Raw genomic sequence first — 25,969 nt, 5'->3', positions numbered from 1 at the left:
GTTGTACTACAATGTGTATCTTGCTCTATACAGTAGCTTTGCAGCAAGGGATCACAGATGGTTTGTGGTGGTGGTAAGACCCTGCTCTTACAGCCTGCAGACTTACTGTACTTGCAGAATTCCACCTTAAAAGTAATTGGACATGTCTGTAACTCAGAGAAGGTTTGCTAAGCAATGACACATTGCACTTGGATCTGGAAGCATAACATCTGGAAGCCAAATGTTAGAGGCAATATAAAAGGGCCAGCCCAACAAACCAGTGGGGCATTTCTAAGCCAGGAACATCCTCAGGATGGACCTTGTCCTTCTCTGCGTGTTCCTGCCTCTGGTGACCGTGGCATGGGGACAGTACGGTGACTATTATTATGGTCCCTATAATTATGGAGATAATGATGAATGGGTCAATGCGTACAGGCAGGGTTTCAACTTCCAGTGCCCACATGGGCAGGTGATCGTGGCCGTCAGGAGTGTTTTCAACAAGAAGGAAGGCTCCGACAGACTGTGGAACTACGCCTGCATGCCGGCAGCCCAGAGCCTCGGTGAGCCGACAGAGTGCTGGTGGGAAGAGATCAACAGGGCAGGAACCGAATGGTAGGATACCCCCAACCATCCCCAGTGGGCACAGCCCTGATACCCCCAGAGGAACGCGGGTGCTAATACTGCGGTCAGAGCAATGCAAACGCATATTAATGCTGTCATAACCAGCAGCTTCACTGCCCTGAACGACTGCCTGAGACTCACTAATCACGATGCATGTGTGTGAGGTGATCAGCATCACATTTGCCTTCTCTGTAGAAATTTCTTGCTGGAGGGTCTCAGCATGCTTTGGAAATGCTGTGTTGTCTGGTCACTCACAACCTCAGCTGCAAAGCGGCTAGGTCTTGCTATTGTTGTTTCACAGATGAGGAAAATGAGGCATGAACCTTCAGTGAGGAGAGGATAAAGTCCCTCTTGAAAGGCCACACATTGAATCAGTGACTAAACTGGGGAACAAATTGTACTCCTCACTCTGTCCTCCTGTTCTTATCACTAGGAAAAAAAAGTCTTCTCTGTATCGCCCTGATTTTTGTCTTTGTGTTTTTGTTGCTGAGCTTTTTGGCTTAGGCACAGTCAAAGGCTGTTTTCTAGTCGTGCTGATATTACAGGAGCCAAAAATCCACACTAACAAGTGATGATGGTGGCATATATATGCATAATAATGATAGCAGAAGATCATGTTAATTCCCTAATACAGTCAGTTTTGGTTAACTAAAAATTACATTTTCCATCAACCTTAGAGGCAAAGATGATGACATTTTATGGCCACAATAATTTCTGGAAATATGTCTAGTGTTTCATGTTTAGGCAGCATATACCCAGTATTTAATTATCTTCTGATTCTTTCATGAAATGTGAAACACAGTTTTGGAAAACTAAGAGTTTGAAATATTCTTTGGAAAGAATGAAACGAATACAAGAATATTTTCAAATACTTGAAATGGTTTTGTTCCAGAAATTGCAATGTGATTTTTGTAGATTTCATGTTATATGGGAACAGGTTAGCAATGAAATGTGGAGCTTCTGCTTTTTAAATGATTCAAAATTTTGTTCTGAATTATTCATACTCTTTCATTTACCACGTGATACATTCCTATGGCTGATGCAATTGCTAAGGAAAGAAAGATTGACCCTATACTTAATTTTGGAATAAGAAGTGAAAAGGAAGGGGAGGGGCTGCAAAACAGCAGAAAGAAGACACCATGATAATCCTGGATGACTTCATTTTTCATACATTGATGAAATTTCTACTTATTGTATAGTAATTTTTAATTAGGCCTTTCTATTGTTCAAAATAAAATTATTATTCTCTTTCTAAAAATCCCTGGCAGGAATCACTCAAGTTCACTTCTCACAAGGATACTGTGTAAGTCTATAGAGAACATTTTCTTCTGCCATCTAACCATGGGGCCATATTCATCACCATGCTCCGTATGCTTAGCATGACTACACCCACCGTGTATTATCTGAATCTTGTTTCCTTCACCTCTTGAAAAAATCTTCCCACTTTGTCCTCCTTCTTGCCTACATTTTTTCCTATTGCCAACCCTATCTTTTCTCCAAATTTATTTCTTTTGCAAGCCCTCTTCAGTGAGTTTAACTCTGTTTCACTCTCTTTCCTAGCTTTTGGAGGTATTTTAGTTATTTCTTCCCTAGCTCACCTTTCCAGTACAACATCCTTACATCTATCTGTCTTCTCTGCATAGATCTCCTTTTGTCTTTCTTCTATCTATTTTTGGGGAGGGAGGAATACACCAAAGCGATTAGGGAACACATATCCCTTTGCAAAGGTGAACTTGTGCTCCTAATTACATGGGCTATTTCCAGAAACCTTAGCTAGTTGTGCCTGGTTGTGTTCTGCAGTTTTCTGCACCCAAGGCTGAGCTGGTTGCACCTACATTACTTCATGGAGAGAGGCATGCTGTAAGCCAGCATGTCCCTCGCTGTGCCCAGACGCTGCTGCCCAAGAACCCAGCAGGCTTGCTCCAGACTGGAGTGAAAGTGTGGGCCAGCAGGCAGCCAGCCTGGAGTGTCTGAGTGCAAACTCAAACCTCAAATTAATGTCAAGGCACATATGTAGCCTGCGGGGCCTTTGACAATCCCACACCTTCTCTTTTGGCAGTCTTACTTCTCACAGCTGCTTCTCTCTTCTCTCTCTCTTCCATGCCCAGCTCAGTGCTATTTGGAGCCATCCCCAATTCTAAAGAGATTCACTCAGTATTCAAGTGGGACCACAAATAGGAGTCACAGTCAGTACCATTAGTTCCTGTTTGGCCAAATCTGTTTCCGCACTGATCTCCTGATGAACTAATCTATTGGTGAGCAATACATCATCCTCATGTCAGCTGACACAGCACCCTGCTGGACTTGCTAGCCCATTCCCCATCCGTGTAGGATGGACTGTAATATTCTTTCTTCAGCTCTGCCTCACAGGGTATTTTGTCTCACCTTGCACATCACACCCAGGGAGATTCACTGGCTTGTACCACCAATAACTACAAAGCTGCCATGTTTTTCCTAAAACTTAAGCTACATTTCCTCTGCTGTGATTGAGGCTTTTTATTCCTTGCTCTACCTTCACCGAGTAACAAGAGCAAGCACACTGCATCCTTTGTAAAATGTCTTTTACTTATTAACAGGTAGTAGCTATGCCTTTCCCTCACCCATGCACCTTCACCGATCCTTTTGCTTTCAGGCTGAACACGTCTCTGTTCTCCTAGTCCTCCTTTGGAAGTTTTATATTCCAACAGTCCTAAGCAAGCACTGATCATATGTACAGCTCTCCTCTGAATTCCCTCCAGTTTCTCAGCCATGTCCCAGAAACTCTAATCTGGCAGAAACACCAAAAAATGACCTCTGACAAATGATGTTTATGGCATTTCACGAATCACTATTCCTGACTGTTGTGCAGCTGCACAACAGAGACAAACCCAAGAGAGTTTTTTTTAGAAAAGACACCAAACCAAGAAAAGCTTTAGAGAGAAAATTAAGTGGGAATATAAAGCAGAGAGAAGGAAGAGTCTCCAACTCATTATTTTCTTTGGCTGTTAGCACTAGGGGAGGGAAATGGCAGAAATGGATGCGGGGAGCACAGAGACAGGAGAGTCAGGGGGCTGGAGGGCAGGAGGGAACCACTGGCAGAGCTGGTTCAGGTAAGTTTTCTTCCTACACTAACACTAGGTATTATATCGACTTCTAGGATTAAAGCTGTAAGACTTTGCATCTTACAGATACAAAAAAAATTATTCAACAGATAGAGAGGAATGACACAGATCCACACTAGGCATCTAATCACGATGCCTAGTTTATGACCTCTGCCCCCTCCGGGGTCAATGGAGAGAACCAGGTACTCTAAAAACTGCTCTCTGGGACATCCCATCTCCCTCCAGAAGCAGACTCATGAAGACCAATCACCTCTGACAGTTGCCTAGAATTAGCTACTGGTATTTCAGAATACATCTAACTATAGGTGCTTTGCATAATAAATGCATCCCTGAAGTTAAGCATATATATACATACCCTTCTGAAGACAGCACATTCTTTTGTGTTTTGCTGAATGGACATGAGAAACCTGTGAACATGTTACAAGACTCACAGGGAAAATTTTGGCAATAGATTGGATCAGATGACCAGGGATGCCTTCTCAGCTTCATTAAGTTAAGTATGTATACAAAGGCTTTGTTAAATCTGACCCAACACCTTATTTCTGCAGAGACTACCTGCTAACCAGCATGCTATTCAACACTGGGAGCAGAATTTGTTCCTGGATAATTTAGAAATACTTATGTCTGGAGTAGGTAAAAGTCTTCAGGACATCCTCTGATTCCATACAGTCCTTCTAATTATTTGTATGTTATGACCTCTCAAGGAATCCTGCCTTTTCAGACAGAATAAAGCTTATGCTCTTAGCTCGATTTGTACTAGAGGAAGTTTGACTTGGGTAAATATTTCTCCACCTAAGAAAAGGTAATGTCCGAGTGATTGCAGGTGAGACTGTTCTTCACTGCTTCACTGAGTACTACAGTCGTCCCTACAGACCAGTCTTTGAACAAGATACTTAAGAAAAAATATTTTTCTTGCCTGATAGTGATCGTACCAAAGGACAGGGATCACACAAACAAACAAAAAAAAGCTTGCAAGTGAAAGACAAGCAACTCTTCCTTCCAGGAGAAAATGTTTGGTTTATACCACGTAATACAGATGGAACCGTGCCATATCCTCAAACACTCCTAGTTACCCATAAGGCACAAAGCAGAAACATTTCCAGCCAAGTGGTATTTAATGCATGTTTATTGTCTCTTTTCCTTGTTTAGACTTCTGAGAAAGTGTTTGGATGGGACTTGGAAAAACCAGATATCTAGATTCTCCCTCCCCTCTCCCATTCTCACTCTTCTTTGCCTTCTCTTTAAGTGCACAAACACACACACACACAGAGAGATCCTTCAAGCAGGCACACAGCCCTATTTCCCACAAACTAGGTGCAAAGGCAGACTCATGAGCAAAGGAAGTGTCTGCAGGAGCCTCCTCTTCAGGCACTGGCAGCACACCCTGGTACATCTGCGAGGAACTGTTTTTGTTCTCAATCTCTCACCGATCCCAAGTCTCAAATCTGAGGCTGTATTACCCAAACCCGATAATCAAGCTGCCCTTTCAAAATGTTCCCATTTGTGCTGTCTACGCAAACAAGTTAATTTTCTTCAAAGCCCTAGGTTTATGTTAAAGGGATAGTGTAACACGCTTTTAGCACAGCTGCAATGGACTGAGTCCAGTGGGAGCATCTGAGGAGAAGAGGGGTGTTTCTGTAGATAGGGAGGCCTCCTCAGTGACTGTGAAGGAGAAATCAACAGGACAAATAGGGCATTGCCTTCTCTTCAGGAGGAGAGGAGAAAGTAAGTCATCACTGATCCCTAAATGAAAGAAAAAGATAGCTGAAGATGACAGTGAGGTTGCCTTTGGCATGTGGAAGTCATGACACCACGTCTCACCACCCCACAACACATAGTGAAGACTCCTCGTAGAAGTGGCCATTGGAGACTGGCATGGCCTAATCAAACACAGAAAAGCCATTCCCTTTGTCTGAGTGCCAGTGTTTCAAGTGTCCTGAGCATGCCCTCAGACATTCATCTGTAACAGACTGACCATTAAATTAGCTTTCATTGTGCGGCTAACCAAATTACACAGAGGGAGGACACTCCACAAAAATAACTCAGGAGAGCAGGATAGGGCCTCCCCTCCACAGCTGTACCAAAAGGAAATTAAGTTTTGGACACTGAAAGTAACAGACTTTGGTGAAACAACACTCCAGGAAAACAGTCTATCTAATGTCTTTTTAAAAAATGCCTCCCACACTCTAACCATGGTCTTACTGGCTGCATGAAGTTAGGCCACCTCTCTCCATGTGCAAAAAATTGGACTGTATTAGTAGAGGTGTCAAGAAAATAAAACCTGTTGTAGAGCAAAGAGAGTGGGAAAGAGGGCAGGACTTCCCAGACTGCATGTGAGCAGGTGGGGAGAGAAAAGGAGAGGGAAGGACCTCCCAGAAAGACAAGTATGGGCAGGAATATCAGATGCTGATCGGTGGGGATGGGAAACTGCAGGGCAGTGCCAAGCCTCTGAAAGGAAATGCAAAGGAAAAGAAGGAATGAAATGCTCCCATGATTGCACCTATGCAAAAGAGCTAGAAAATCTCGCAGGGGCACAAGGACTTGAGCAGTGGAAATGCATGTAACTGGGAAGGGAGAGAGGCAGAAGATGAAGAGACGCAAGTTTGTGTACTTTACACAGATTAATGCTCAGCTTGCAACAGGTACAACCATTCCTTATATTTCTGTGTATCAACCCTTCTTCCATCAGGATAACACCAATCATCTGCAGCTATCCAATATGTTTACACAGTCTTAGCCATATGTTCCCATGGCCTATGTGCCAAAAAACAGAGCAACTTCCTATCAAAGTCATGCTGACATCCTCTGAGTGAGAGCCAAACTGCCTTACTTGGTGTGATACTATAGCAACTCAGAGTCCCCATCATTGCTTAACTCTGAAGGTCCTCGAAAGAGTCTCACAAAACACAGCAAGTATGTGTGGCCCCAGCAACCTGGGAGATGCAGGGATACAAACAAATGTAAATACTCTGGTCTGAACAACAAAACGCAGGGCAAGGGACATATGGAAGAGACCCCTGGTTCAAAGGTGGAAGCTGAAAGTTAGGCAGAGGAATTCATTCCTGCACTGGTTAAAATTTATCAGTTTTTCAGCTTTTGCATACAAACACTTGAGCCTCATGCTTTTCAATCACTAACACCTGTATGCACAAGTGAATGACTTTCCAAACATCAAAGTCTGTTAGAAGATGTGTTTTCCCTTCTGGGAACTCTAGATCCATTAAAATAAACTATGAGGTCCTTGAATGAAACTAGGGGATTTTTTTTTATTATTTGTTGACCATAAAGTTACTTCTGAAAGTGTCTTCTGGATATATCAATGTATTTGATTTTATGGTATCACAAGGAAGGTTTGCTGCAGCTCTAGGCTGCCAGTTTTCCTTGATGAAGGAAAAAGAATGAAAATGAAAGGAAATGGAAGAAACTGGATTTCTGTCATTTTCTCCAACAGGGAAACAATGGGGCTAGGAGGGTGCTTGAGAGAATGAGCACTCAATGGCTGAGTTAATGAGCTGTCTGTTTTCAAGTTCTCCTCGACTTCAGTCTCCAAGCAGCAAACTAGTCAAACTGATTATCACTTGAATTCCTTTGGGTATCACTGTCCAGATGCTTGTACGGTGTGCAGAAAGAGAAGCATATACCTGCATGCTTAGAGATGATGTGTATTCTACTTGAAGGCAGTGATTTACATGTGTGACAGAATTCCTGAGTACATAGAAAGCATGAAGCACCAGATTTTTCTTTTGAAAATCCAGCCATAAAACTTATGAGTCTTATAATTTCATAACATCTGAGTCTCAGTTTTCCTCATGTGATTTATGGTTGGACTTGATGATCTTTGAGGTCTCTTGCAACCATAATGATTCTATGATTCTACGATTCTATGATTGTTATCAAATCATGATTTCATCACAAGCCTATACTGTTTTAAATTAAGAACACCTTCTCCTGGAGACAGGTAATTGAGAAAGAAATAAAAGAAATTGCTGAACTTCTTTTATAAAAGAGTTTCTAAGGCTTGTTTTTTGTAGAGAAGCAGTTGAAAAAATTACTCTAGTGAACCCCAAATGCTCAAATACCAACAGTCAAAGATAAAAGTATTAATGAACTATTTTGAAATGAGTCTCATGATTTGTAAACAGTTGAGAATGTCAACACCAGCACAGTCTTCTTACCTGATTAGCATACTGGAATGATTAAATACTTAAAAACAGTTTAAATAGTTTTAAGTGCAACATAAGTGTTAAGACATTATTAGGTTACTGCTGCTTTCTTATACAAAATGGCTACTCAATACACAGCAAGTGCCTACAGTGCTTCTCAATACAAAGCTTCCACCCTGAATCAAAATTTTTAATGCTGTTTTCAGAAATGCTTGAAACTATCAGGGAATCTAATATCATGTTTTCCTTATATGTTCTTTTCTTTTTCCTCTTTAATTAGGTATCAAACCTGCTCAAACAATGGGCTGGTGGCTGGTTTCCAGAGCCAGTATTTTCCATCTGTGCTTGACCGTGAATGGCAATTTTACTGCTGCCGCTATAGCCGGAGATGCCCATATTCATGCTGGTGAGTTCAAGCAGAAACCAAACCTGTCAGCCTTTTTTCCCCAGCAGTCCCTATAAATGTCTTTGGCCACTTGGCCCATCAAAAACCTTGTCTGAGAAAAAGTTAACTGTGTTTTATGGGGCTAAGCAAGTTATTTACAGTCTGGTAACAGGATTCTTGAGAATCCATGGCTAAGGGAAGAGAATGAGGGCACAGTTACGCTGAACAGAGTAACACAGTAGCTAGCCCTAAATGAACAGGTCTGAGTATCAGCAGCAGCCTAGCTATGCTGGAAATCATGACAGAAGTCTCCAAAGTGGAACGGCATTTCAAAGGTGGTGATATAGCTCCCATTATAAATCCAGCATATTTACTGGAGTAGGAGCATCTCCACGCTATGCAATTGTGCCACAGTGACTTACAGGAGTGAACTTACTGGCAGTTACCTCAGAAAAAATATCTTTTGGCTGGCAACTTGGGATTTTTGCATTTGTAGTGCATACATCTTGCTCCCTCTCTCAAGGCTGTTTGAAGACCAAAGTCAAAATAAGCACTGATCGTAGTCCAAAGCTAAAAAGAAAAGGTGGCCTCAACTCAACACAGTATCACAAACTGGTGCTGCCAACCTCACAGAGGCTATGGAAAAATGAGCTACACATCCCAAGCTTCCCTCTGTCCCCATTGTGGTTTCTCCAAATTGAGATGGAAGCAAAATAGCAGACGGTGTAGAGAAAGTTCATATTGGTCCTGCCCATTCTGAGTAACAGAACTCATAAATTTACGCTCCAGGGCTATGAATCCAGCTGTTCACATGGATACAAAGAATAACCTGCCCACACTTTAACAAAAAAAAGAAGAAGAAACTAGAGGAAAAAAATCTGTGCTTGAATCTTTGTTTCCAGAACTCTGCTTTGAAGTAAACTTCCCATTGAGATGCATACAAACTGTTTACATGCCCGGTGGTCTTACTGGTCTACTTGGCTACTGGCCAAACACAACAGCAGTGCCTTGCTTTGCATCCTTCAGTCTCTATGCAGTCAGGAGGAAAATAAATGGGATTTTATTATCATTTTTAAAGACTTTAAATGACAAGGATTCTGTAACAAAGTCTTTGAACACACTTCTGCCCCCCTTTCCAGCCTACATTGCCTACAAATGTTCTCTACCTGGGGGTTTATTTACATACCTGCCCAGGCTTTTCCCTCTGAGGGAAACTCACTCTAACTTTCAAGCAGTTCTTCTAGTCTCTCTTACTCCTCTAATATTGCATGTATTTTCAGAGAGACAACAGAAATTTTCTCTGACCTCTTTTGTTGTTGTTGACAGTCCTGCTTCCCTCAGACGTTGCTTTGACAACTGGGAACAGCTTTATCTCTGCCTTGCAAACTGGCATTCAGAGTAATGCAAATCCTAACGTAAATGTTTGGGGTTAGTGATGTCTTGCATTTCCATCCCAGCTGCACACGGACTCCTGTACTGCCCTTCTATTTCCAACAGTGACAACACTCCATTTTTATGCTTGGAAAAGAATGCCTTATGGAGTTCAGCTGCTACTGTCTTTCCATAAAGAAAAGGCAGCATTTCAAAGGCAATTGAAGCGTTTGTCCCTCTAAGCAGGGTAGAAATCCTATGTGCTCACGTTCTTCTGGGAGGGGAGAGCTGTAAAACCTCTGGGAAGACCAGTCACCTGGCTTGTGAAAAGCTTCTGGTGCATAGTTTTTGATTATAGGTTCATTATAAAACCATTTTGTACCCTGTATTACCAGGCTCAGCCACTCCACCTGGAGCCCAGTTTGTTCTGTTCAAGGTGCTGGCCTATCTTGACACTTCCATATCCACTCTCCACCTAGACAGTCTCTCATACTTTCTTCTACTTGAGAGCCTTGTTTGACCTTACTCTCTTGAAGTGCCTCCTTACAATATATTTCTTCCATTTTCTTTCAAGCTCTTATTCTGCCTTTGGTAGAAAAGTAGATACAAGCTCTTTCTACACACAGTTATCCAAATTAGGAATTTATGGTCTGGATCAACAGACAACTAGATGAGTAAAACACTGGTGGTATAACAGGCTCAGAGGTAGTGGTTAAAGGGTGATGCCCTGCCTGGGTGTCCATTACAAGCAAAGCACTGTAACTAATGGTCTATCCTGGGACCCGTCCTGCTTAACATCTTTATGAATGACCTTGACAAGGCAACAGAGCACACTCTCACCAAGTTTGCATATGACACCAAACCGGGGGGAACAGCTAATATGCTTGAGGGCAGGACTGCTGTTCAGAGGGATATAAAGAAAAGTTTTTCCTCTACAAGGACAGTGAGATAGTAGAGCAGGTTGCCTGGTGAGGTTGTGCAGGCTCCATCCTTGGGGGTTTTCAAGACTCAACTGAATAAAGCCCTGAGCAGCCTGGTCCGACCTTCTGTTGACCCTGCTTTGAGCAGGGGGCTGTACCAGAGACCCGTTGAGGTCCCTTTTTGCCAGAGTTATCCGGTGATGCTAAACAGGAGGACTCCTCTGCTGGAAAGCCCACATCATGCAGCTAAACTCTCCTCTCCAAAACACTGTTCTCCTGTCTATTGTCTGCCAGGAATGGTTTATTTTCTGTTTTATTCCCTTTACCCTGCCTAGACAGTGTCTTGGAGAGTGCTAGTTGTTATGCTAATACATAAGCAATGTGAACTGCAATGTGGTAACATGAAATCCCATGCTTTGGACCCACTTTCACTACTACAGATGTGACTTGTCTGAATTGTTAAACTTCAGTGTACAGGAACTAAATTTCCCATTCCCTAAGCCCAGGAGAACTCACTCACAACTTCACTTCCATTGGTATTTCCAATTTATTGTCACAAAACCTTGTTCACACATCACACTTCTGGTCTGTATCTTGCACTCTGTTTAAGATACATTTGACAGAATGTGTTTTCCAAACAATCTGCAAAGCAGGTCTGGGCTCCCATGGATAGGACCTCAAAATGCATATGCATATGAGACAGAATAAAAATGTGTGTGTGTATACAGTATCATTATTTATTACAGTTTCTTCCCCAACCTATAATGGCATTTATTTTGTTCCAGAAACTAACTGTCAATAAACTATCTGTGGAGAAATGGCTATTAATATGCTGCTGACTCCTATTTCTTGGTTGAAGCAGCTTAATTTCATGCAAAGGCATCTATTAGTACATGACTATGTGGAAAAGTAATACCAGGAAAATATGCAGTGACTGTGGTGCCTCATGGATCATGCGTGACAGGAAAATCCATATTCAAAGACAATCCACATTGCAGAATTTCTCAGCAGCCTTGAATTTTAATGTGCAATGAATCCTTCATTATGAAACCAAATAAGGGCAGAAAGGCATTTTTAAGAAAACTGACAATACTGAGGCATAACAAAACTCTTTGTTTTAAATTAGCGCTCACCTTGGGTATTTGATCCCTCCCTCTCTGTACAGGGCTCTCTGGCAAATATAAAAGCAGTAAGTCAGCTGATCCTTAAGCATGGTTTCTCTTGGCTCTTCTTCCGCCGGACTACATTCCTCCTGAAGTGAGCTGGTCCTCCCTACAACAAATAAAGACAGGTTTTCCCCATGTATATGAGCCTTGCAAATGGTTTGTTAGAATTTGACCTGGTTTTTACAGCTGGAACATTCCTGTGTTTTTTGAGTCCTGCTAATACTTATTGGAATACTAATTTATCACACCATCATGCTGACTGAAACCCACACTTAAACACTCTGATTAACTTAAGAACATGCTTAAAGCCAAATACATGCTTAAGGACTTTGCTTGGTAGCATCTGTATCCTTAATCTAAGAGCCCAGCAGTTCTGTTTCACAGCTCATCTTCTCACAATTAATTCTCAGTTTACCTGTACAGTAAGTCCATATTGAAAATAAGCATACTAATCTTTTCCAGTCTTATAGTTTTGGACTGGCTACTTTTAACTTTTTTTTACAAGTACTTTGTTTCCTTCCTCACCATGCCAAGTCTTGTCATGGATTCCGCACATTTTTACCATACTGAAAATAATTAACATTCCTCACAGGAGGCAGAAAAGCTCCTATTATTTTACCTGGCTAGGGAATGCTACCACAGTAAAATAAACTGTGTGCTGATTTGAACCATAAAGGAAGTAAATCCATCACAGATGCAGAGACAGTGTTATTAAGTGGTCCCATTAGAGCTCAGATTTTTCTCTTTGCCAGGAAATTGAAAGCTTGACTCCATACTCTCAAAAGCAAACACATGTGACAGAGCAACCCCAAGTCTGCACAGACTGTTTCCCCTCTCCAAACAACAAGCAGTCCAAGTGCCAGAAGGTCTGTCTGGAGCTGTGGCTGCTCTCTATCACAATGACATCGTCTAGGCAACAATTATATTTTCCAAGAGTTATGGGGCTTAAAGAACTGATTTGTTTTCTTGACTGAACCTGACACCAAAGCCATATTGAAACTGATAAGATCCTATGCAGGTTTCTCAGAGATTACCAACAGCACAGATACAAATCCAGGAGGTGAACTCAGAATAGATGTGGTGGAAACATGCACTTCTGGGCAACCCAATTCCCCTCCCCTCTTTTTTTTTTTTTTTTAAATGTATTTAACTGATTTTTTTTGTATCCCAGTAAATACAACCTTATAGTTCAATCTCCAAGATCATCTTCCAGAGACATCTTAGGAGAAATACATTTGCTTAACACTGGAAATCTGGCTAATGTTATTTCAGACATGGCTTTCTTGATGAACAGGCATAAGGTGCCCTGAGCTCCCTGCTGCCGCTTGTATCTGTATTTCACTAGCTCCTGTAGCCCTCCAAGAAGAACTATGGTCCCACTGTGTTGGCCGCATGGCTCATCAGCCCTGTGAGAGTTTGTGGTTTTCACTACAATAGAGTGGAAACGGAAGAGCAGTGATGTCTAGGTGAATGTATGATCTCAGAGCGTGGAGACTGAACTCAATCTCAAAACGCACATGACATTGCCACATGAGAAAACTGCTCATCTCTAGAACAGCTCCAGGACACCTCTAGTTCCCTGGCAGCCCAGCAAGCTATACTGGGAGCATCGGCAGGAATTTCTGTAGACAGTTTACTAAGACCTTCTTTGGCTTTTCAGCATAGTATGCCTTTTAAAAAGGGATGTCTGCTGTCTTCCAGCTGGAGGAAGAATTGACATTGATTAGAAGCATATAATTCCCATGTTCACTGAATGTTACGTGCAGGCTCATGACTCTCGAAACAAAATTCTCCTAAAGGAGAGCCATATTCTTGAAGCACTTGTAAATAACATCTGAAACAGTAAGGCCATTCAGGGGACACTCCTTGTCCTCAAAGGTCAGAAAGTTAATGTCAGAGCTTATGTTTTCATCTTGAAATGGAACAGCTCCTTCTTTTGGCTGTGGCATTGTTAGAGGAAGAGTTCAGCAGCGAAGAGGAAAATGAAGGTTAAAGAGGAGCCATTCATCTTGTTAGCACTGTAGTTGCACAAGAAGTGAAAAGTGTAAGGCACTATCAAACAATGTACTTACTAGCAAGGAATAATTATATTCAACAGTTGGAGCAGGAAACCATGAGCTCTACCATTGACTGTCTTTGGTATTTTAAAAGACTTGTTTCTTCTGTCTGCTTGACATATGAAGGCAAGGCATATCCACAGTTCCCATTTACTTCTCTAAGGGGCAGGGTGTACAATGCTAATAAGGCCATTTGTGTGACTTGATCTTCTTATAGGTAAAAAATACTCACGATAACTATTTCCGAAGTCAATCATTAAAACAATGCTAGGGATCACTGTAGATTAGTACAAAATGTTCTTCTCAGTGCTAAATGAGTAACTCTGTGTTTTCTATTTTTCTCTAACATAGTAATTCTTTATCATGAAAAATAAACATTACTAGTTTCAGACTGAAACAATAACAACAGTAATTCTGTTAAAGATTTAATACCTTTTTTCAATACGTTTCCTGCCCTGAGCAAGATTTACAGGATTATAGTAAAGTACACTAAAAAATGTGGGGACGGGTGGGGTGATTCAAACCAGTCAGAAGAGAAACCATCCCACATCAACTCTATACCAGCTAAAAACCCCACTATGAAAATACCTTTTTCTGCCAGGTTTTCCTGCTTTCTCTCACACATGCCAAACCACTTACATCCCTTCTCACAAGCTTTTCTTTCCCAATCTTTAATGTAGAATTACCTGCTTTCTCCTCTCTCAACAAGGCCACTAGTGCTCCTAGTTTCTTGCGTCCAGTCATCATACACCTCATACTAACCTGCAGTGGATTTGCAAAGCTGACCCAGAATTCCCCTCTTTTCTGTATTAATTCTTGCAAAGAGATCATATGGATTGAAAAGACTACCGCGTGCTAAAGGTCTCATATTACTATTTTCTCCCTCATGAGTCCTTCCCCAAACATAAAACCTATGTGCATATCTGGGTTTAGCAAAGAATCCAACTAAATGCACCCTGCTAGCCCCTACACAGATCCTCTGCCTCCTCAGGGTTCCTTTGGCACCAAATTACTCGGTGCCTAGGTCCCACAACCAGTGTAACACAGGTCTTCACACAGCTGCTTTGCAAGCCTCTCTTCTAGGGCCTTCCCTCATGTACTCTCTCAGGCACCTGAAGCACCACAGCTTGGTTCCAGAGGCCTTAGATCACCCCACACGGCAGCAGCAACTTTGTCTTGGCACTTGGCAACTCCCAAGGTTCTCACTGCTCCCCTGGCCCAGTCTTCTTTGCTACGAGATCAATACCAGAAATGCTTACAGGGCCCTCATGTAGGTTACTGTGGATGGCTCTTCCCAAGTGGGTCTTGCCCTTGGGCTTGGACTCCCTGGGAGTCCAGACTCCTGTGTGCAGGCAAACCCTCACCAACTAGGGCAAAAAGTGCCTCTCACTTGTTTCATGACCCCTATCAGGTGTAAACCATACATTGCCACATGTGGCTTGCAAATGCTATCATGTTTGTGAATGAATTATCTGTCTGTAGGGCCCTGGTAGGTGGTTCACAGTTGATATGCCGTTGATATGCATTAGACAATAAAACGCTTAATATTTTCAGTTAAGCACTTGATAATAAGGTTACACACCAACTACAACAAATGCTGAGGGAACCACTGTTCCATGGCAGGCAGATCACTTTGAGGAGATCCTTAATGGCCCAGTTAAATTACCTTTCTCCTCTCCACAACGAAAAAAACACATACTGAATATCCCTATGCATTAAACACTAGAGCATCTGTCAGTGCAGACACATTTTGTCCAACTTACCCCCAGGATTCCAAGAATGGGGATAATAGAGAAGGGCTGGCTCACACCACCGAGCCCTGCTACGTAGACAACCAATGGCATTTCCTTCTAAAGGATACAGCGCAATCCAGATGACCTTGAGACGCATGGGCTTAAGGGAACAGTTTCATAAATGAGTACAGCAAACATCAAAGAGAACTGAATTAGACAGGCCACACAGACCCAAGTGAACTTGAACATTGCTGTCATAGCACTATTTATAATTTTTCTCTCTGGAACAAAAGAAGTCAGTAGGCATCTGTCTATGTAACAAGACAAACTTCAGAGCAGCTCAAGTCCCCAAATCATTTACTTTTGGTAATTGCATATATTTGCTTTTCAAACGTTTCTTAGTGGAAGAACCTTAAGAGGCTACATGGTAATGTGCAGAAGCTAGTAGAGAGGGGGAGATGACAGCAGGCAGAACGAGAAGAGAGGGAAGCTAAATGAAGGCTCCCTACTGCATCCATTCACTTCAGAATAACACTGCCTGCTTCTGCAAAAGGTCTGAGAGACCCTTCATGGTAATTCAGGAGCTTGTCATCAAATTTACTTTTTAACAGAAAGGCTCATGAAACAAGTTCAAAGAACTGACTCTCAGATCTGTCTCTGAGCTGAGCAGTTTTTTAACCTTGTGTTTTGCATAGTGTCGTGTGCCCAGCACATAGGGCTGGTCAAGATTACAGAACATTTTCCTTGCTGAATGCCAAACAAATGTTATGAAACACACTTGGTGGAACATATATAAACACACATCTTAGTGTTTTCTCATAGTAATAGTCCCAAAAAAGCCCCAAAACCTGGAGTTGATGGGGGAATGCAAAATGAAATCCTGGTCCATAGCTGGTCTTCATGTCACATTTTAAAAACCTGCTATGACCCATGAATCTTCGAAGACATGCTGTCAGACACTTAGTAAACTAAATCTGGAGACTCTCCTCTGGCAGAGAGCGCAGCCACACCATTAAATTTTCTTACCCTCCAAACCAGGGTGTCCACGTTCTGCCTGTTGGGAATGGTACCTACCATGTGCTAACTCACAAACTGTGTCTTTGAGGTATCTGCTGAGACTGTGCTAGTTGGTCTGGGATAAAACTGTCCCAGAGATTGTTCTAGTAATTTACACATCTAGGCAATCAAGTTATAGCGCACAGGAACATTCTCTAGCGGTGTTTAATTTACTAGCACAGATGTAGCCCCAGTTTCACTTGGCCTCTGGCTATGGATTCAGAAACACTCTCAAGTTCCCAGATTCAGATCCATCTATTCACTGATGGGAGACTCATGCATGCAAAAAAGTTCTCCTCAATGCCTTGATTCTATGTAAAGAAAATGGATAAAATAAAGACCAGGTAGCAGAGGTCAGGCTTTGTGAAGTATACTCTAGCTCTCATTACAGCTCTGGGCATGGAGTGCAGGGTCCCAAAAGCAGCTCTTTGCAAACTACAGAGTTTTCAGCAAGATGGCTATACCAAGGGACCAGCTTATGCTCAGGTTAAGGTTCCTTTATGGGGCCATAAAGGTGTATTACAGATTCAAGTCATAGGTTATCTAAGTAAAAAAGTATTCAAATCAGAGCTGTAAACTGTCTGACACTGACAAATAAATACATATTTGGGGGGGAGGAGATGGGGACAAGTCCTGAAAGCAAAAATCATAATGTCAGCCTTCAATCCAAATAACAAATAAATCAGGTTTGACAGGGTTTGACAGAAACACATTCAGGTGATGATCTTTAGTCTAGCAAAAACCACCAGCTAACTGGTGAGAAGCCACGAGAAACAGCTTTTTGTAGTATTTGTATTTATTTTCTTTGTCTGGGTCACAGCCAGTTCCCTTAAAATCCATAGTGGTCTCATATTGGACTTTTCATGGGAGCTGGACTGAAAACTGTGGCTCTAATTTTCCCACTTGCAGAGCATACTGATGACTCTATCTATTTATCCATCATAACAATTGCCACTGTATGTGGTTTCTTCCATTTCTCTTAGTCTGCAGTAGCTGTCTGCATAAGCTCCTCATTTCTTATCAATGGCACAGCGCTGCGAGGGCTCTGCAAACCCATGGGTCCTTGGTCAGAGCTCTGACAACAGACGTTGTGACCAGGTCTCCTCCTCTGCTTCCCAAACACACTTGGGGATGGGTGTTGTACTGCAACTCTTAATCTGTTTGATGATTGTCATGGCCCAAGGACAGGAGGCAGGAGAACAAGGTATGTTCAAAGAAGTTGACTATTGAGACTTAGGGATAAGGTCATGCTTGAGTTTCAGACACAGCCCCGTTTTTCATTTGTCAAGGAATAACGATTTGTTAGGAATGATGTTCCAACTGAAGGATGTTTTTCTTTCATTTTCAAAAGCTGAAAATGACCTGGAATTAAGTCACATCTGCTTTACAAAGAAGAAAGTGATCAAACATACATTTAAAATAGAGAGAGAGTAGTGGCAATTCCAGAGGACTTTTTTGTTATAGCAAGTGACTCTCAGAGAAAGCAGTTTAATATTCCAGCATCCCTTAGTTTTCAGGTAAACTTTCAGTTTCTGAGTACTCCAACAGTTACTGGTTTGGGCTCCAAATACCCCCAAAGCATCTCATCTAAAAAACTTAAAACCAACCCAATAGTTACATTCCTAGTGAGTAAAATAGTTGAGCTTGTACTCAAACCCCACCGATTCAACAAGATGTAAACATACACATGGCTGCTTGGCTGGGATGTGCTAGGATCACCTTCAAGCATCATTCAAGTACTGCTGCTGGGCTGAATTAAGTCAGAACAACAGTTGTCAGGTGTGCTGGTTTTGGCTGGGATAGGGCTAATTTTCTTCAGAGTAGCTGGTATGAGGCTATGTTTTGCATTTGTGCTGCAAACAGCATTGATAACATAGGGATGTTTTCGTTATTGCTGAGCAGGACTTACACAAAGTCAAGGCCTTTTCTGCTTCTCACCCCACCCCACCAGCGAGGAGGCTGGGGATGCACAAGGAGTTGGGAGGGTACACAGCCGGGACAGCTGACCCCAACTGACCCAAGGGATATCCCACACCATAGGATGTCATATGCTCAGCTTATAAAGGTGTGGGAAGAAGAGGAAGGGGGGGATATTCAGAGTTATGGCATTTCTCTTCCCAAGTCACCGTTACACACGATGGAGCCCTGCCTTCCTGGAGGTGGCTGAACACCTGCCTGCCCATGGGAAGCAGCGAATGAATTCCTTGTTTTGCTTTGCTTGCGTGCGTGGCTTTTGTTTTAACTATTAAACTGTCTTTAACTTAACCCATGAGTTTTCTCACTTCTATGATTCTCTCCTCGATCCTGCTGGGAGGGAGTGAGCAAGTGGCTGCGTGGTACTCTAGTTGCCACATGGGGTTAAACCACAACATCAGGATTTCTGTAAAGGCATCTTAACTCTGTTAGTCTAAATAGCAGTTGAGCCATTTATTTCCATGGGGACAGCATCTCCCTTACAGGGAACCCGATTCTTCCCTGTGCTGTTTTGGAGTGAAGCTGACACCATTCCACTAGCAACTCCCACAAAAAAATGGTGTAATATAAGGAAAGACTGAGTGCCAGGTTTCCATTCCTGACCTCTAACATAATGTTGACATAAAGTCCTGGTCAAGGTCCCAGCCCCTTCTTGCATCTGTTCATTATCTGTAAAACCAAGCACAGTATTACTTGCCTGTTTCCCAGGGAAGCAGTAACCATAATTTGATTAATAACTGCAGAATCACTTTGAACTTCTTGAATAGAATACACTGCACAAATATTGTCCAGGCCCATATTTTTACATTATATGCTAGGCGGAAAGTGGAAACAACAAAGAGGAATGGATTAATTGCTACATTAATTTAATATAATTCATAAATGGATAAATGCTTGCAGTTATTTGACTTGGCAACATTTACAGCGCTCTACAGCAGCAAACCAAACAGACTCACAAGAGGCCAGAGCAAATCCCTGCAATAACGATGTAAGTAGTAGACAAGCTTTACATTCTTGTTTCAGGCTGCTTTTATCCCAGAGCTCCAGACGTATATATATATAATACTCCAACTTGCTCTTAACAGTTCTAAACTTACTGAAATGTATTCAAATAGCTACATGAACTAGTTGTGTAGAAGAGAAAGGCAGTCTCATAGGTGAGACTGCATCTTGTGATGGTGTTAAGAAACAAGAACTTTGAAAGAAGCAAGAAAAATCTACTATTTGAGTTGCATTCAGTCAACTGGACTTTTCTATAAGATGCTAAATTAGTTTATCTTCTTTTTCCTTAATGTAAAGGTTAACAACAGAATATCCAGGACACTATGGAGAAGATATGGACATGATGATGTACACTTACGACCATTACATCCGTGGGGCAACCACAACTTTCTCTGCTGTGGACAGGTTTGCTTTTCTTCTGTTTCATTACAAAGTAAAGGGAAAAAAAAAAGTCTTTCTTTTCTATTTTCCCCAAACAGTGCATGGTTACAGATCATCTGCTGTGGTACTCAGCACCGGGCTAGTACTTCTGAGGATGAAAGTTCACAGTGCATGTGGTTAATTGTCCAGGGCGGTGTAACAGGAATAGGGCATCTTCATGTGCAAGGGGACCATTTGCCATGTCCATCTGCATAGCAAAAAATACAGTAATGATAGGCTTGGCTACATCTGAGCTCTGCAAACTGTCATAGATCTTCAGCACTGTTTCTCACCTACCTCTTGTTGGAGCATCTTTCATCTAACTCAGTAAAAACTCACCCTGAACACCCTGTCCTTTCAGGGGATGAGGGACTTATTTTGGCCCACTTTTCTTTGTAGAGAAGTGGGGAATCTGCCAGCATGCAAAGATAAGGCTATACAAACTTCAGTGTGAATGCTGTAAACTACCCAATCCATTGCAACACAATTTGAACAGATTTGAGACCACACCAGGACTTAAGGCAATGCAGTACACATTGGTCCCTTTCCAGAAAATGAGTTAACTACTTTTTCTTGATAAGTCCTGGTCTTTACTTGACATTTGCTAATCCTCTTGAGTGAGGCCCTATGGCTAGCGAAGTTGTTGTCATGCAAATTGAATCATAATTGCTCTGTTCAGTTAAAAAGAAGTGTCTCTCCCTCTTTACTATGCAGAACTGCAAAGTTTTAAAATACGGACTTAGCATAAACCCCACAGTGCCGTCTGCCTGTGACTAGAGAGATCTTAACAGAGTAGGTTTAAGGAGAGTGTGAGCAGTCACTGAAACCTGATGGTGGGAGAAGGATCTTGATGCTTTCCTTTTGAGCTGACCTCTAATACATCAACTGTGAGCTATTTCTTTGCTGATATTTTTTATCAGACACCTCAGTCCAGTATATTAAAGCACTTGTTATCAAAACACAGACAGCAAGGCAAGGTGCGCTGCACTGGCCTATCTCTGCCAAGACCGGCTACAGGAGAAGCAGGGAGAGAAGAGAGAAGTAGGAGTTTAAACACACCAACATTTCAAGCTGTCCCTAGTAATACTCAAAGGAGCTGAGGTGCTTTTGTCACTGTGATGCTCTCAGCTTGCCAGGGTTCACTAGGGATCTCTCAGCCAAAAGATTACCTAAAATAAGGAGGCTTTTCCAGAATTTTCTGGCTAAAATTCATTAGCATGTTTATTACAAAATGAAAGCCATGTCTACAAATTGTTCCTACAAGTGGAAGAGTAACTTTCACAATCAATTGTTGTCTATTTATCCCTTTAGATAAAGAATTTACAAGGTTGCAAGGGACATCCCTGTTGTGGTTTTTTTCCTCTTAAATATTCCCCAGTGCTATTCTTAATCCTTGTTCCTCATGGCCGTGGCAGAGAGTAGGGAAGATAATGCAGACAGTGCGCTCCTCTGCAGCTGGATTCCAGCCTCCATCGGATGTGGACCAGGGTAAAGTCAGGAATCACAAAGAGGAGTCTGGAAAACAGAGCAGCTGAGGTAACCAGTGCCTCTGAGCAGATTTCTGTCTGTGACTGCTGAAGGCTTAGTACAGCCTTTAGCACGGGGTGGCAGTGGGGGGACTGGCCAGGAGCAGAGACAGCATCATGGGGATGTACACCCAGAGTACAAGTCCTCACAAGTTATGGGACCACAGTACCTGGAAAGGGAAGAAGCCATCAACATCTTTGTCCTACCACTGCTGTGATGGCAGAGGTGAACCTGCACTAGTAGCAGGTGAAAACTATAGAGAAAACATTTTATGAACTGATATCCAGGAAACTTTTCTGTGCCAATGAACTTTCTGGCCTCCAGCTTCCAGAATGACTAAAGCCAACTTGTGATGCCTAGCGTATGAAGTGAAAAAAATTCCTGCTACACCAGTTCATAATTCAGAGTCATGCCGTAACTCTCCTGAGTGGTATACTTGCAAAAGTCCACAAAGCTGTCATCCTAAATGGGTCTTTGCAGCTGGCTGAGGCAGAACAGGAGCAGAAAAGCTGTTCCGAGTCTCAGCCTGCCAGGAGTATACTCAGCTTGTCTGTGTAAACATGCTGTAGATTTTGAGACTGCTTTTCATTTTCAAGCACATTAAACTTGTGTCCGTACTATTTAGCCCATGACAGGCAATGCTCTTGAGCTAAAAAGAGGCACAAAAAAAGCCTCTGAAGGTATTTTAGTTTAAGCTTTCCTGATCACTTCAAACAGTTAGATATTTTTAGACTTTTTGAATAAACTTGCAGAAATCACATCCTCCCTTCCTATTCCCTAAGACATTGCATCACTGAGGTCACTGCTGATACACAGATATTTGAAAGAGTACGTGATGCCTCTGGCAAAAGCTGTAGAAAGTTTAGAAAGCTGGTATCCCCACCCCTCTTCTGTAATCACTCTCTGTGAGTTTCCATGCCTGTGTATCAGGAATGAATGAAGGAGTTGCTGTTCATGGTCAGAGGTTTTAAGTGCTCATGTGTGGAGAACAGACTTTAAAGTGGTTAATATTTACATTTTTCAGTCCCATTTTAAATGGGTCAAAAGGAGAAAACAATTGTCTATAAAGCAAGACAAAAGCAGCTGGAAAGAATTAGCAGAGGTCTGAAGTATCTCTGGGAGTGCATTCGGGACTGTGGTGGTAACGCTGATGCAGACAGGATGGACAGAAGTAAGGGAACATCTGCAGGGAAAGGCAGGATCTTTTGTTAGACAGACTGATACAGTCAAGTTTCAGAGAACGACATAGGGGATGTGAAGCAGGTTGTAAACAACTGAAACTGCCCACATAGATATGCACACTGTAAACCCTTGGCAAAATAGCTTCATAAATTTAAAACAAAACTAAAAAAAAAAAGCTTCAAAATAGGTTCAGCCTGAGCTCTGAAACATGCCAAATGATGATGGCACGGCTCTCTCGTGGAGTCTTGTTACTGGGCTGTGGTCTGGTCGGATTGATCTCTCAAAAGTCCAGAGCACCACTGGAGCATTCACAGCCCAACCAGCAGTGAGCAGCTTGGAGAGGGAGGTGGGGATTACCAGACGTGCTTGGTAGGTGCCACAGCTTGCTCTTTGCTGTGTAGTATAAAAATAGCACATGCAGACTGTCATAAGCTCATTTCTTTTACAAAACTGTTCTCTGCTCCATTTATTTGGGTGATCTGAATAGCCGGTAATTTCTTAACTGCTCAGACATCATCACTGACAGATAGAACAACACCTAGATACCCCAGCAGTAAGTACATTTGAAATGCCTGGACAAGCTGGATATCTACTGAGCCCAGCTGAGCTAAATTATAGGGTATTTTAGGTCACTAATAAGTTTCATACAACCAAAGAAAGAGGATTTTTTTCAAACTCAATATGAATAAGAATTCATAGAATTTTTTAACTGAATTGGAAGCAGATTATTCAGCAATATTTGGAGATAAAAGGTATTTTCCCTATAGCATCAGAAATTCAAATCTGAGAGCACATTTCAGCTGGAGAGTAAAGGTGACAATTCAATACCGACTCCCCAAGCCAAGGAAAATGCATGAAATTAGCAATTTGGAGGGCACCTATAAACTGGTGTTAAGGATCTGCAAAGGCAAGTTCACATGTATTCTAGAGTATGCCACATAGGGCAATTCCTGATGGGATCTGCACCCCCACTGGAAAACTTGTAAGGTATCTACAAATTGAAACAGGCTGATAACTGCTGAATTAAATACACAGCACCAATGGTACAAAGTAATTGCCCGCATCCTGAAAAGCTGGACATACGTGCTTAACTTCAAACATAAGTAATGCAAAAAAAAGACAAATTAAGACATTAAATGCATAAACCTATTGGCCATCAACCATGTGCATATATGCTAAAGAGTCTACAAGTTCAAGCTTAAATTACAACTTCAGAAATAATTCTGTTCTAATATTTTAAACCATGTTATTAATTCGGGTAAATAAAATACATTTATTTTAAAGAACCTGACTTCACTTTACAATATCCTGGTTTAGAAAAATGACTTGACCTCAACTTTTGAGCTAAAAGTCTCTCTGACAACGGGTGCATCCTAGTTCACATGAGAGTCATCTTTTTTTCTTTGTCTCTTGGGGTAGCTTAGTGACCAAGAGAGTAATAACTGTCTTTCAAGAGCACGTACATAGTCCAAATGAGGACTTCCTAAAATAAACCTAAAAATTAATCTTGCATTTCATGAACCTTTGGTAACAGTTTTATGAGGAAATTACAATTAAAAACCAGCTAGGAAAGCCCTAAAGAAAACAAAAAATAAACACTATATAACTAAACGCGGACTTGCTGATGAGTATGAGCCAGACCCATTCCAAATGACTCAGCATAAACTGGTGAAGTAGCATAGTATATTTTCAATTTAAAAAACTCAGTTAATGAAAGCTGAAATGAGACGCTTTATACCCACGCAGAGCTTAAGAGTCAAATTAATCTTATTCCAGGATAGAGTCACCCAGTCAATCAAACCACGTAAGAGCAGCTAATACCAAAATCTGGGCTCAGGTGTCTCAGCACATCCCTGAGAGGCAGCAGGTTCTGCACCAGTTTCCTCACTGTTTGGAGTCGATGATCAGAAAACCATCACTGTGCAGCGGTCTTGTAAAGCAAGCTCCTATTCAGTTCCTCCAGCAGCATTACCTGTCCCATGCCTCAGATTTAGGAGATCCCTATTAGCAGAATCCAAACTCTCAGAAACCTCTCCGAGTACTACCCATTATCAATTTAAATGATGGCTGTCATCTGCAAGGACTGTACTTTAGATCTAAACTCCTGTTAGCCAGTACCAAGCAGCCCAAATTGAACATTTGCTCCACAGCAGGACAGTATTTGATCCTCTGAGCTCACGCCTTTTTGTCAAGGGAAAATTTAACACACAGTAAGCTACGGTGGAAATTTGCAGCCTGTTGCAGCTATTGGACACTAAATCAGTGGCGTTCACTGTTGAATTCTGCTGCTCCAGTCATGCTTCCTACTAACAATTCTTAGTAGGTATCGTATCACTCTCCTGAGAGAGAATACAGACATCCAATTACTCACAAACCAGGAAGAGCATTATTTCTCCTTACACTCATAAACATTAGTCTGCCTCACATGTGACTTGTGGAGATCAAGGATGAGAAGTGAATTTAATTTCTCTCACTATTGATTCCTTCACATCTTTAATAAATGACACTAGAAGACCTAGTAGTGGAAAGAAAAAAAAAAAGAGTGAATTTTGCTGTGTGGATAACTCTGCACTTAGAAATGGCTTGAAAATCACCCACGTATTTCACCTTGTACACATTCCTGAGCAATATATCACATGACCATAACTTTTGACAGAACCATCCTTTTCCTCTTTGTCACTGATTTAAAGTCGATTTAGGACTGATCACCATCAAGGGTCATTGTCTTCAGAAGGATACTCAGAGACCTAATTATTCAGAGAGCTGATTTTCTTACCCTGTAAGAGAGTGTGAAGGAATTACAACTATCAGATGTATTTAAGCTCTTTCCAGTCCATAAAAACACAAAGCACTCGGAGGAAAGACAGCTAATGGCAGACACATTTTTGTTGCCACGACACCTGCTGTAAAGTTATTCTTACTTGCATAGTCTTACCCTCTGCCCTTCTGGCTCACTAATATCTCTCTCGTCTCTCTTGCATGCAGGGATCGTCAGTGGAAATTCATCGTCTGCAGGATGACAGAGTATGACTGCCCATTTCAAAATGTTTAAAAAGATTTGAGTGTACCCCACTTGGAAAGCTTGGGGACAGACAGGGTGGGATGAGGGTCAGTGATTACAGGAGAAGGGCAATTAGGCTCACAAAAAAAAGTACCAAGACTCATCAGCTGTCTGCTGAAGATACAATTCTTTCCCTCTGGAGCTAATAAATAAATTGCTAGCCCATGTGCTTGCAACAGCGATTTTAGAGAACTCCTTCAAGCTGCACTGGCAGTTGTATCCCACAACTAAATTTGCTTATGACATACACA

General features: G+C 41.9%; 1 protein-coding gene across 1 annotated transcript; it reads left to right on the top strand.

The window, feature by feature from the left end:
* Window positions 1-292: 292 nt before the first annotated feature.
* DPT (dermatopontin) lies at window positions 293-25,709 on the top strand. Its single transcript, XM_009705512.1, has 4 exons — window positions 293-591; window positions 8,145-8,270; window positions 19,826-19,933; window positions 25,643-25,709. Exons 1-4 carry the CDS (start codon window positions 293-295, stop codon window positions 25,707-25,709), a joined length of 600 nt encoding a protein of 199 aa, XP_009703814.1.
* The last annotated feature ends 260 nt before the right edge of the window (window positions 25,710-25,969 follow it).

The sequence above is a fragment of the Cariama cristata genome, unplaced genomic scaffold (assembly GCF_000690535.1).
Source record: "Cariama cristata isolate BGI_N322 unplaced genomic scaffold, ASM69053v1 scaffold1508, whole genome shotgun sequence".
Classification (NCBI taxonomy): Eukaryota; Metazoa; Chordata; class Aves; order Cariamiformes; family Cariamidae; genus Cariama; species Cariama cristata.
The sequence above is the reverse complement of the archived record's forward strand: the minus strand, read 5'-3'. Positions and strand labels throughout refer to the sequence as shown.